Source organism: Saccoglossus kowalevskii, chromosome 3, assembly GCF_978046115.1.
Source record: "Saccoglossus kowalevskii chromosome 3, keSacKowa6.1, whole genome shotgun sequence".
Lineage (NCBI taxonomy): Eukaryota > Metazoa > Hemichordata > Enteropneusta > Harrimaniidae > Saccoglossus > Saccoglossus kowalevskii.
In genome coordinates this window covers 29,903,417-29,917,808 of record NC_140643.1, presented here as the reverse complement: position 1 = coordinate 29,917,808, position 14,392 = coordinate 29,903,417, and the positions used below count along the sequence as shown (strand labels likewise).

Sequence of the window (14,392 nt, the reverse complement as noted above, 5' to 3'; positions counted from 1 at the left end):
TAACATGTTGGTGCTACATGAATAGTCGAAGCCCACTTAGCTTTCCCGAAAAATGTATATGCATACCATAGAAAGCCTGCTTAGCATTCTCCACAAACGTTATGCACATCAAAGAAAGACTGCCTAGCTTTTTCCACAAAAATACACAAGATATTAAGTTAAACCTAGCTGTCTTTGTCTTAATGATTTAAAAAGCTGACAGTTATTTTTTGACAAGTAATTGTAATGCCAAAAATGAATTCTTAGAAAGATTTAAAAAACAGTTTTTCCATTATTTCTTTCTGCTTGTTTCAGTTTCGGAGAAAGAAGATCAGTTGCACGGTGATATTGAAAGCATGCCACATAAAGACGACGATGGTGGCTTTGGAGAGTACAAGGGAAAGTAAGTATAGCTTCTTAATATAGTTTAAAATACGTGTTGTCATGACGATTACTGAGAAGCTCTTTTTACACTGTCTGTATTCAAAGACGGTAACTAGGTTACATTCAATCAATCATATTGACATTGTAAAAAGAAAAATGGTACAATGTGAATGAGGCCGGGTTTCATAAACCACTTCTTGCATCTCGTTGTGTGTAAGAAACATAGTAAAAAAAATTGATGTCTGATAAAAAAACCTTCAGTTTATCATTTAATCAGTATCTGTATATATATATATATTAATATAAACAATATTTTAGAATATAAACATAAATTACAGCTTAGACCTTTTAAAAAAAAGTTTATTATAAACAAGGACTACCGTTAAAATCCTATTATAAACCGCATACCTAATAGTAACCGCACCCCCGATTTCGGCTTCAGTGTTAAAGAGTTCTCAACAAAAATTGAAAACATGAAAAGTACCTATTAGTAACCGCACCCCCAATTCAACAAGACCGTTACTGACTTTGTTTCAATGAGCTGTTACATTGTTTCTAATCTTGTTCATTTGTTTCGAGGACAACATGCCTAAAAATATTCACACCTCTTTATTGTTCAGTAGTGTTAGGATGTCAAACACGCAGTGAAACTGCTTTTGTCTTGTGACAACTTTTGTCAATACTCCTTATGAATACGTCCGTGTGTCGCAAGTTTTTGACAATGAGCTGTTCTCACCGAAAAACTGTTAAATTCTTTTTCAATGCTCAGTTTATCTTTCGAAAACAACTAATTTCTTGATTTAAAAAAAAAGTCATGTCGTTTTCCCAAAAAATCGCACTACATAATCGGTAAATCTCTTCCGGGTTTCATTGACCATGAAGTCGGTAACCTGTCATTAACATATTTAAATGAACTATGGTAATTTGAACACGTGGGCACCATTCAGCATTTTGATTGGTTAATTAGCGACTTGACCTACTTTGACCTCGTGTGCATTCAAACTACATGGCGGATGTCGCATCGATCGTTTACATGTGACAGAAATAATTCGCTTACGATGAAACTAAGTTGAATTTTACTTGCATTTGATAACAATTTAACGAATTTATTTTTCGTGCGTTGTTATAATCACTACTGAGTAATAATCAACAATTTCCACAGTTCGAAAACAAGTAAGTAATTCACTTGTGAGCCGAAGCATGGCCGGATTGCGTTACCGTACCCACGGTACCGTACTTTTTTAGTGCCGTATCATTGATAATTTTTTACTAAGCAATGCATTAATGTTTGTTTTTATTCTCCTGTCAAAATATACTTTCCGTTACGAAGAAAATAAAAAAAAAATGCATATTACATTAAATATACAGAGTATTTTTTTTTCATGTGAACAGTTTTGTGACGTGAGGCTTATCACTCTTCCCTGACATCTAAATTGGAGTTACGCATATATTCAAAAGATTGTACGGTGTATTGTTTGTTTTGTGCGAGTGATGTGGGGAAAAAAATGTCCACGCCCATTTAGTGATTGCAATATGTCCCTAATATAAACCGCACCCCGAACTTGAGCTGTTGATCCCAATTTTTTATTTGATACATTGTAATATAAACCGCGGTTTATAATAGGATTTTAACGGTAGTCAAAAAATAAAAAAGTTGAAAAAAGTTTTAACTAACTTGCCAATTTGAAAAAAATTATGAAAATAGATGTACACATCTATGTAGCTTTTGTAGACCGTACCAAGTTGTTAATATTTTGTAAAAGCTCTTTAAGTTCTACAGACACTATGATGTTTACTCTGAATGTGAACGTTTATGTAAATATCCTATTAACCAAAGTTTTAATATATTGGTCGGTGTTAGTTTGCTATATCTCCATCGAAAACAAATTTTTAGGGCTAAAATGCATCTATTTAAGATTCGCTTCTTAAATAGCTCATATGTTACTCGAACATTTAATGTAACAAACACTTAAATAACCATGGTAACATTAGTATGTGTGATTTCTCAGCTATTCTTGCTTTAGGTATGCAATATAATATAATAAATTGTAAATTTAAGAAATCATTGCACTATGTCAGTCTCGATCATAATTTCGTACGAGGGCAGTTCTCATCCACTAACATGTTTTACCCCGTCCAACTATTAGCAAACAAATTTATTAAAAAATAAATTACAAAAAAATGGTTTTCAATGGGCTAATTTTCGATACCATCTTTTAAAAGGGATTCACCTGATGCTCCCGATGGTAAGAAGCCCGATGGCAGCCAAGGCGGTAGCACTAAAGGGGGCAGTGAAACTGATAGTATGGCTGAGTACGGAGACCAAGATACTGGACAGTTTAATGAGGATGGTTCCTTTATTGGGCAATATGGGGATGAAAAAAAGAGGAAACAACAAGAAGCTGAAGCTGATAATGCCTCCCCTGCTGCCTTCTCAACATTTGTCTAATTAATTATCGTCACCTCATTGAAGAATACATGCCACGATGGTGTCGAGAACAGTTTTGTTAAAAAAAAGCCTAGGGAAGAATGCTTATGGAAGAAATGATATTGCAGCCTACTGTGCGTTTTTGTTTGGTGTATGGGCATGTATGGACAATTTTATCAATATTATACTACAAGAAAATGTTGACTTTTTAAATGTGATTATGTACATGCGATCAATTGTAATTTTTCAGTGCATGTGTCATAAAGCCACTACCGGTAGTATTGATTGTGAACTATTTCATAGTTGTGATAAAGAAGTTAAGTGTCCTTTTCGAATCACTTCAAATTACTGACTTCATTCATTTTTGGGACATGTTGGATGCTTCTTTGAATAAAAATGAGAAACATTTTTTTTTTAATTCATTCAAATATTCTTCAAATTGCCAATACTAATTTTTTTTTTTAAATCCAATTATGGGTTTGAATATTCAATCATTTTAATGGCTTCCTTGGTTCAGCACTGCAGCATAAAACGAAAACGATTAGTTAGTGATGAATTACTGAGTCTTGGTTGGTCAGTGCCCTGTGCGTGTAGAAACATTGTACATTTATTTTTGCATTTTTATGGGACCACGCGCACCGAATGGCCCAACCAAGTGAAAGAGATTTATTTATTATTTCATAGCTATTGGTCCTTCTTTTTTTTTTTAAATCGTTGAAATGCTGCAGTCAGACTGAAATATTAGTTTTGTTTTAGATTCAGCTGAGATTTGTACTATTTTTTAACTGCTGTATTGCTAAACATTAGGTAGTTATAGCGAGATTTTGTTGAAAAAAGATTTGTAAATGTTAGACACATTTCATGATGGTATTTTTATTGCCCCGTTTGTGTGAAACACAAAATTGATTGGCAGAGTTACCATGAATTTTTAAAATTTTAAGATTTTTAGACAGAGAATATTATTGTTTATTATTATTTTTTTGGTTCACTTTGGTGTATAAAATAATAGTTCAACACTTTACTCGTTATGGGTACCAATGGTACCCTTCAAATTTACCAAAAGGACTTGTAGTGAGTACTTTCAGTTTACTAGATTCTAGTTGTAGAAGTAATTTCTAGCAGACAAGTTTTTAGAGATAAATGTGTCCTGGTCAATTATGGTCCTATCCCAGCGTTACCAATACACCCTTACAACTATTGTTTTCTATGTGTAAGTTTGTCTCATTCAATGGAATTTAGAGGGGTGACGGCTCTTAAAAGCTGGGATTGATAGATTTATTTTGATCCTACATTATCACATGCCTTGTATATTATTCATTCATTTATGCATGTATACATACTTGGAAACTACGACATGTCTGTATTGGTCGTGTTCTTGTTTGTTGTTGTGAAATATACAACTTTGAATTCTTTCCTTACTGTGAAAACAAAATATATAGATATACAACACCATAGTGTTTGTAGCCTTGTAATACGCGTCACCACTTTCATGTACGTGTACAAGATTTTTTTATATTTTATTAATTGTAAGATGTATAATTGATGTATCTACTGTTGGTCTATTTCTGCTCTGCAAAACACAAAACTCAAGCACTGATTATAATGGTGAAATCGCGGTGAATGTTTTTCCACCTATGAAATGTGGGAAGTACAACGCAAACATGCCATGATCAAACGTTCACCAGGGTATCACTCGTATGATACAGATAGGACATTAGCCTTAGCCAGCTTGGAGCAGTTTCATCATCTGAAATATATTGATTAACTGCCTGTCTTTTTTGGATTTTTAAATGTTCACTGTTTTAGATTGAGTTATAATCACCATTGTTTTATTAATATAAAAAAAAAAGTGGCAGATAAAATAAACAGATTTGGCTTAGTAATCTGTGCTTGGATCAGAGCTGTGAAGAGTCGCTAATTACAGATGAGGTAGGCAGTACTTTTAAGTGCTTTTGAGGCATTGAAATTGCCAAGTACTTTAATGGGATGCCTTGAACAACTTGACTTTGTTTTTACGAGATCACTTTAATAATGTCATGTAATTATATGTAGTATTGACTGTTATTTCAAGTGACTTCTTTCAATATGTTCCTATCTGTAGCCAATAAAATCTGTTGTGTGTGAAAACATTGTTTCTTTTTGTTTTTGTGTAGTGTTAGGTCAATGTTCCCCTTTTTGCATGCTTGCAAAAACATTGCACACGTCTCTGTAAATCTGTGAGGCCAGTTGAGTTGATTTGCAGACGAGTTTTACATATTAGGTTAAGAGTTGTTCAGTACATTGACAAAAAGTCTTTTCGAACTTTATAAAAATTTTAATAACCCCCACATTTTCCATGTTTAATCAGTGGTTTAACTCTTGTGTTCGTATCGAGATTGGCTCATATTGTGTAACTGAATGTAGTGTTATCTCCAGACATCTTTGGGCACGTCTGGTTTCCCATGCTCAAACATTAAAGAAAACAATAATGGTAATGAATCTGTTCCATAGGTATGCACTTGTTATGTAAATTATGTTATGCAAATTCCTGCGAGTACACTGGAATGTGTTGTGAAATTGCACAATTTTGTAAATTAGCAAGTTTAGAATGGAGTTTGTATTGGATTTGTAGACTGCAGTGTTTTTAGTGGGGCAACTTCAGATTGTAACATGTTTGTAGAAGAATATGATAGACTGGGGGCTGAACTTGCAAAGAATTGAGTGTACAATAGATCGTAGTAAACTGAGCAGGCAGAGTATGCAAAGGGATGCGAGGGCAATAGGATGAGTTTGTGGAGTACAATAGGGCGTGATGGGCAGAATATGAAAAGGAATGTGTGGGCAATGGGATGAGTTTGTGGAGTGCAAGAGGATGATGGGCGGAGTATACAAAGGGATGTGTGGGCAATGGGATGAGTTTGTGGAGTGCAATAGGGGTGATGGGCGGAGTATGCAATAGATGTGTGGGCAATGGGATGAGTTTGTGGAGTGCAATAGGGGTGATGGGCGGAGTATGCAAAGGAATGTGTGGGCAATGGGATCAGTTTGTGGAGTGCAATAGGGTGTGATGGGCAGAGTATGCAAAGGGATGTGTGGGCAATGGGATGAGTTTGTGGAGTGCAATAGGATGTGATAGGCAGAGTGCAAAGGAATGTGTGGGCAATGGGATGAGTTTGTGGAGTACAATAGAGTGTGATGGGCAGAATATGAAAAGGGATGTGTGGGCAATGGGATGAGTTTGTGGAGTGCAATAGGGTGTGATGGGAAGAGTATGCAAAGGAATGTGTGGGCAATGGGATGAGTTTGTGGAGTGCAATAGGGGTGATGGGCAGAGTATGCAAAGGGATGTGTGGGCAATGGGATGAGTTTGTGGAGTACAATAGAGTGTGATGGGCAGAATATGAAAAGGGATGTGTGGGCAATGGGATGAGTTTGTGGAGTGCAATAGGGTGTGATGGGAAGAGTATGCAAAGGGATGTGTGGGCAATGGGATGAGTTTGTGGAGTGCAATAGGGGTGATGGGCAGAGTGTGCAAAGGGATGTGTGGGCAATGGGATGAGTTTGTGGAGTGCAAAAGGGTGTGATGGGCAGAGTATGTAAAGGGATGTGTCGGCAATGGGATGAGTTTGTGGAATGCAATAGGGGTGATGGGCAGAGTATGCAAAGGGATGTGTGGGCAATGGGATGAGTTTGTAGAGTGCAATAGGGGTGATGGGCAGAGTATGCAAAGGGATGTGTGGGCAATGGGATGAGTTTGTGGAGTGCAATAGGGGTGATGGGCAAAGTGATGTGTGGGCAATGGGATGAGTTTGTGGAGTGCAATAGGGGTGATGGGCAAAGTGATGTGTGGGCAATGGGATGAGTTTGTGGAGTGCAATAGAATGTGATAGGCAGAGTATGCAAAGGGATGTGTGGGCAATGGGGTGATGGGCAGAGTATGCAAAGTGATGTGTGTGAATTTGTTGAAATGGGAGAATGCAATAGGTTGTGAAACTTTTCGGCAATGCAGTCACCCAGACAACCAAATATGCGAGACTTGAACTGTGGCCCTAATGGAATCTTTTTAGGTGATATTCTTACACAAACTTATAGACATCAGTGTTGATCACAGACTTCATGTTCCCTGAAGTGGATGCATGGTGTTTTCTTGCCTGCATTTGCCACATAAAGGCCACACAGAGAAACTGTACTCGGTCTTAGAATAGAATAGAATGAATGCGTTTGGTGTTCTAAGCACTAGTTGCTACTAGTATAACCAGAGATGGAGCATAATGCTGGACTATCCCTCTGAAAACTTCGTGCTAATCTGAGCATGGGAATAGCATGTAAGCGTGAAGATGGAATAGTCTTTGCATCACAGACAGACTGAGGTATTTTCATCAGTTCTGGGTCATGAGATCTGCTTGGGCACTCAAGCAATAGCAAATACAAGAGGGGTGTCCAACCTTTGACAAGACCAGAATGGTGCTTGCTACCAGTGGTATTGGTGAGTTAGCTACTTGAGAATTGTGTAGCAAATAATGGATCGATGGATGGTTGTGGTCAGAGATTGACTGCACTGTGGAGATCTGTGATCGATTACTGATAAACACAATCTGAATAGTGCGTCGCCTGGTGTGTTATGTTTCCCCCTTGTTGTACTTGCAGATTGATGTTGTGATGGAAGGATTTTCATTATAAGGTTGTTGAAAAGTGGTGACTTCATGCCTCCTCCTCGTTGAGGTAGAACACCATTTATTCTACAAACCTCAACAGAGGTTGGCTGTCTGGGTGAATAGGTATGTGTAGGTAAGCATCATTGAGATCTCATCACCTTAGTCTGATTGTTTGGTATGTCACACTTTCAGATCGAGTGTGTGGTAACCATCCTGAATGACATTTGACCGTTTGATAGATTCAAAGGTAACAAGTCTATACTATTGATATCAACTCGCCTGATTCGTGCAGAACCAAAAACAGGTTTTGGTAAAAACCAGGATCAGTTACTGATCAGTTATTTCCTCATACCAGAATTATCTTCACCTTACCAGATTCCTTGGCAGAAAGCAATTCGTTTGTTAACCACATTTGAATGCAATTACACAATATTTGTAAGAACGTTAACCCTTGTCAATAATTCGGGGATTCGGCCCCTTCATTATTAGCAGGGTTAGATTTATGAGACTCACAGCCAGCATTAACTCCTCTTCTTTTGAACCCCCTTCCCGGGGGTGGGTGATAAGCCATCTTAATGGCAGTGACATCCCGAGGACTGTCTCTATCTAACCATATCAAAAATACTTAGTGATAACATAAACTATAATAGTCTGTAGTGATACCTTGATGTTGCAGTACCATTATTCTTGTGTTTCCTTCAGCCTCTTAATAAATAAATACAATGACTCGATGTTTCTACTGTAACTATTACTTCGAACATCGAAGATTACATATTTCAATTCATTTGCATGGTTAAAGTCATTGCAACTACTTTATTTTGTCCATATAAAAACGTAATTAAACACGACAACTTGCGAAGCTCGTGTTTCATCATTTTGTTCAATCATAATTAATATGCAAAACACGCCACAGTCGTCGTATGGCGCCTGTTGTATACGTCGCATGTAAACCAGCTACATGTATCACCTAATCGAATATCACAATGTTACCATCAATTTTGTTGAATGAATTTTGTCATTTCATTGGAAAACAGACACAGTTTTTTTATGAAATGTGTGACACATGTTAAATACCAGGTCGTGATTACTGAGGTCAGGTCATTTATAAAGTATGGTTAAAGCGGGAGGGTCGTCACCTGGGCACGCGCAGAAATTGAGTCCCAAGCGACGATAACAACACAACACGCTAAAAACGCAAAGGCTCGTGGATAGACGCTTGTTTGTAAACAATGACACGCTATGGCCGTCTAACGCATGCGCAGGTGACGACTCCCCCCCCCCCCCCGCTTTAAACAAAATAAAGGGCGATAGTCGTTGCGCCACGTATGCGCGATATATATGGGTCTCATATACAATGTATACAAAGATGGCGACTCTGACTCTGACAGCAGATCGACGAGTACAAACTGAGACGGTACCAAGCTCTAATTAGCTATTTTTTTAGGTGATTGGAAGGTATTGAAGGAGTCACTGGTGGTAATTGTGCAATTCGTGCCCAGGTCAAACCTTATACTTGTGATTCCATTCGAAGAGCGCATTGGATTGTGGGAAAATAACTATTCATTAACACAAATGTCGCACATGCGCAGCTCGACGACCACCGCCCTTTGACATCCGCATTGCGTCGTGTTCGATAAAGGTCCCATACGAAGTTTACAATGCTTGTGTATACGAAATTGAAAATCGACCTGTGAGACTACTGTGAAGCTTTAGTTTGCTTACACGATAATATATCCCATGTCCTGACATAGCGAGACACATACATTATATGTGTACTCAGTTAGTATAATTATAATACCTAGGTTGTATTTTATCTAAATTAATTTTACGAGTTTTTACACTGATTGCAATCCAAGTACAGGAACAGCTGACAACCACCGCAATGGACGGTGACAGGACGCCACAAAAACTATTGTATGTATATTATATCTAAAAGTGTCGACTTCCTGCAGACAGGAGACAGCATGTTACTATTTTATCTGTTTTTTCTCGATTACAGACTGTATTTTCATTAAAACTCCTGATACACGGTCAATAAAAAACAAGTTTATTATATTTAAGCAAACATTTACATAAATTTCCAATCATGCTAATACTTCATTTCAGAAACATCTAACTGTGTCACTGTGATAAGAAAACAAATATCTCCCAACCTTATACTTTAAATTGGTCCCTTTTACAAAATGACACAAAAAAAGCATAAGAATAATACTTATTAATTGATTAATTTGTTTATTTATTTATTTTTATTTATTTATTTATTTATTTATTTATTTGTTTGTTTGTTTATTTATTTATTTATTTATTTATTTATTTGTCAGTTTTAATTGATTATTTGTTTCTTTTCTTGTATATTGTTTGTTTATTTTTTATTATGAGTAGTCACGGTGACGAATGGAATATCTAAACTTCTATTGATTATTTTAGTTTTCGTTTGCCTCACCTCAAAGAGGGCATATTCATGGAAGTTCTTGTTGACGGAATAAATGCACATATTTTAAATTTGTATTTCAGACGAGTCATGGCACGTCTATGAGTTGACTGATCGTTGCATAATAGACTGATTCCAGGACAGTGCCACATATGCATTAATGAGACTACTTATCCACACCTGATATAATTACAGGGTACAAATGTGATAAACACAACGTGTCGTTATGCATATAAAACAGCAACAGCAATTAGAAAACAATTCCTTGAATGCTTTTCATCGTTTAACCTTTAGTTTGACAAACATTCTGAAACAATATCTTTATAACACTATTTAAGCAATGTAGAAGTGAACTGTTTCTTTCAGTAGTGCTAAGAAAAATATCACGCACAAAATTATTTCAAAACGTAAAACATGAACATTCCACTTTATTAGGCCCCACCTGGACAAAGTCCGAGAAGGGGGCTTGTAGTTTCGCCTTCGTCGGTCCGTCAGTCCGTCCGGAGTGATTTCTCGTTGTTTTACTTTTTTGAAATGATTAATTATGGCCGACTGGCAGCCATTTTGATTGTTAATCAAGGCTTTTGTCTGTTCATTAATATTTTTTCAGAGATGCCTTGACTGATTTTAATGATAGGCACAAAGACACAGTGAGGTGGTATACATAATCACATGGATTTATTTCCTGATTTGATCAAATATGGCTGCCTGGTGGCCATTTTTAATGTCAAAATCCTGTAAAATCCAGTTTTTTGGGTGTGTCCATCATCATTTCTCGGAGATGCCTGACCGATTTTGCTGAGACTTTGTACAAAGACAGAGTGACCACTGGTACAGATGCACATTGATTTATTTTTTCAAGGAATCAATTAATGAGCTCATTTACATATTTAATTATTAATTAAGAATTCTTGTTAATATCTTGTGAACTAATAGTCCAAATCAGACCAAACTTGGTAGAGACTTGATTTGTCAATATAAGATATATGCTATGCAATATTGAGTTTCACTTTAATTACCGAGCTCATTTGCATATTTAATGAATTTTGAATTTTTGTTGATATCTTGTGAACTAATAGTCCAAATGAGACCAAACTTGGTATGGACTTACTTGATATGTCAATATAAGATGTGTGATATGCATTCTTGACTTTCAACTTAATTATGGGCTAATTTGAATATTTAATTAATTTTTAATTTATGTTAATATCTTGTGAACTAATAGTCCAAATAAGACCAAACTTGGTAGAGACTTACTTGATATGTCGATATAGGGTATGTGCCTTGTTATGTTGATTTTCAACTTAATCTTCCTACCCGATTTTTTACATATGCATTCAAACTTTATAATTCATAGCCAATTATGATCACATCTGACAAGTGGGGGCGATGTCATCTTCAGATGGCTTGTTTTAACACGAAACGCGTGACATTATACTACAAATATATACTATAAGAAATTTTCATTATTTGACCTTATCTCAGGTTTGTACAAGACATAATGTAAAAAATGTAGATATTAACTGGACAAACGCATCGTTTTTTTTATTTCTATGTGCCAAACGTGTACACATGTACAATGTAGCTCCTGCAATGTCAGCCGCATGAAGCGTACGCATATCACAATAATCAGAATATAATATACCGGTACTTTTAAATTGAAAATACATTGTTGGAGATTATTTATTTTTATCAAAAATAAAATAATTGTTTTGCATTATTTATTGGAATATTTTACAACATTAACAAATAGTCTTAAGGTAGAAGCCTACATATAAATGCAAATACCCAAAATGTACCATTTTACTATCAATTGTACTCCAGGGCAATATAGGGATATTGACTTTAAAAACGTTGCGGGTCACTAGCCTAATTGATTTCACCATAGGTTACAATAGCAGAGATGATATTGTATCTTAAATTGTGGGTTGGTGACATGCGCTGAAAAAATCATATATTGTTAACGATGGGGTACTTTTTGTAGTTTTTCATTAATAATGTGGTCTATGTGGTCGAAATACGTCATTGTAATACACAAAAGAATGCTATTTTATTGTACCATGGAACAATAGCTCCATTATACGTAGAAACCAATGAACATTGTATGCGATTTCTGACCAATTTTCTCACAAATTATGAGTAGGCTTCAACCTTAATCTAATTTGCAGCATTTCAAAGTTTGGAGTCAACTTGAAAGTGACCCCATTTAAAGTGTGTATACATGTTGCAAATACAATTGCACGCTTTCCCACTTCAATGAACTGATCCAATTACGCATACTCTTCATTGTAAACTATTACACTCTCGCACTCCAATAATTTAACTAAGTTCACAACCTATTCCACACTTGTCCCTTTGCATACTTCGCCCATTGCAACCACAGTCACTTGGGGGCTGAAAATCAATAAATACTAATTTTCAATAAAAATCATCCGCTATACGTATATAAATAAACAAGTTGGGAAACACGGCACCTAGTAAATCGACACCCTGTCGTTTTCAAATGTCGATTTCTTACCTTAAAATGCGAAACAAAAAGTGCAGAGGGGGTCAGGTGTTATGTTAATAACCATTGTTCATAATCGCTAACTTGGTTTTATTCAAAACTGCACAAATCGCGAGTTTTCTGATGATATCCGACGATTTCATGATCGAAAATGGCCAGCAGCCAGAATCAAGGGGGATTCGCATAGAGTTCTGGGTAAATCAAGGAAATACTCGCTGGTTGTAGAGGGAGGAATTCCGAACGGAACAACACCGTGCAGGCGGACGATGTATACGTATAGCGGATGATTTTTTTTTTGAAAATTAGTATTTATTGATTTTCAGCCCCCAAGTGACTGATTGCAACATATTGTATTCTCCCACTAACTCATTCCATTGCACGCACGTCCCTTCAAACACTTTGCCCATTAGTACTTCTTTTGCTTCCCTCATCAACTCATCCCACTGTAATCTCGTCCCTTTGCACACTGTACTCGTTGCAACCCACTGCGCACACTACCATGCCAACAAACTCGTCTCATTGTGTTTGCAATGTATCCCCCAAATTTTCTTCGGAAGTGTTTGGTTACGTCAATATCCTTATATCGACTCGGAGTACAACATTTTGGAAAATTCTGGGTGAGTTCATTCATAGTAGTGGACATCTACCAGACAGGCAGCGGGATGTCTGACGTCGGGCAATGTTTCACTGGCATTTAACTAGAGGTGATAGAGGAACCAATCAGAATTCGTTATTCAGACCGTCATTCAGTATTAAAAATACTCAGGCCCGTAAATCAGGGCGATTCAACAACCCTAGCAATCCTTACCTCTTTCTCTTATACAACGATCTATATACTAGTATATAATAAATATACACTGTCTACATCGCACCGTACCAGGTTCATTTCCGCGCACACCATCTCAGTGGGCATCGCTGAAAGGTTCGTCAGTAATACATTAGTAATAATGATGAGGTGACAAAGATGGAATATTCTCATCCATGGTAACCACTATATTTGTGACTAATATTTTTTGTGTTGTGTTTATCTGTCTGGACTGAGGCTGGTTGTATTTTGGTGTTTACATGATGGCGTTTAATGGCTGGTTAAATGACCCCTCATGTTGCACGCTTAATATGTGTATGTGTCCCTTCTCTTGTCATTTTGAAGAACAACAATGAATACTACTGTGTAATATAAAAATCATAGACATCAACGATACAACTGGTAAGAACTAGGTGAAAATTGCTAACGGACATACTGTTAGTATTATAACACTAACAGACCTGTGTTCTAATTAGCAATATTACTATCTTCGTGTCTAAGTCATCGTCCGAATCGCACGGTTTCGCTAAAGCCGGCTATTCATAACCGGCCCACGAGGCTTCGGCCGAACTATAAATGGTCCTTGGCTGGCGAAGATGTGTCTAAGTAGCCATAGAGATGTTTTAAGTGTCATACAGCCTATTAAAATTACACATAATATATATATATATATATATATAATTCCTCATAGAGATGTAAACTTGACAGCAGACTTTATTTACTCAGGTGGTGTAAAATAGACACAAAGTCATTTTCACTCATCTCATTCTTGAATGATATAAAGCGCCCTCTATGCTCTCCATTGTCGTCGCTATACAGGTGTCGACTGCCTGTGTTAAATTTGGAGTGACTATTTACACACACATATTTGTTGTTTATCGTTATTTTACTTTTATGGTTAACTTTCATGTCATTATTGTCTGATCGCATGCTAGTCCACTAGTCACATATTAACAGTGCTTAGAGGCGCTCACCGATCACCGAGTGCATTGTTCTGTCGTTGGTGGCGTTAACAAGACAATTCGTATCAGCAAGTGTCACGAAGATTTGCAACAACAACAAAATATGTACATCTGATATAGAAACTGTGATTATATATACTTGTAATGTATTTGATACATAATGTCATTATTTCCGGAATACGTGTTCTATTTAACATTATGCACTATCGATGAGAATGTATATATAACAACTTTTATTGATATCGTATCTCTTCTGGGATCTA

The 14,392-nt window shown here is 36.6% G+C and overlaps 1 protein-coding gene across 2 annotated transcripts in view; it reads left to right on the top strand.

The window, feature by feature from the left end:
• LOC100313687 (neuronal cell adhesion molecule) overlaps positions 1–4,918 on the top strand; it is an 81,395-nt gene extending 76,477 nt beyond the window's left edge. For both annotated transcript variants that reach the window (XM_085497017.1, XM_085497019.1), the window contains 2 exons: positions 295–382; positions 2,587–4,918. In XM_085497017.1, coding sequence (XP_085353143.1) covers positions 295–382; positions 2,587–2,812 — 314 coding nt within the window. In that variant the 3' untranslated portion in view covers positions 2,813–4,918. The remainder of the gene's footprint in view (positions 1–294; positions 383–2,586) is intronic.
• Positions 4,919–14,392: the final 9,474 nt, after the last annotated feature.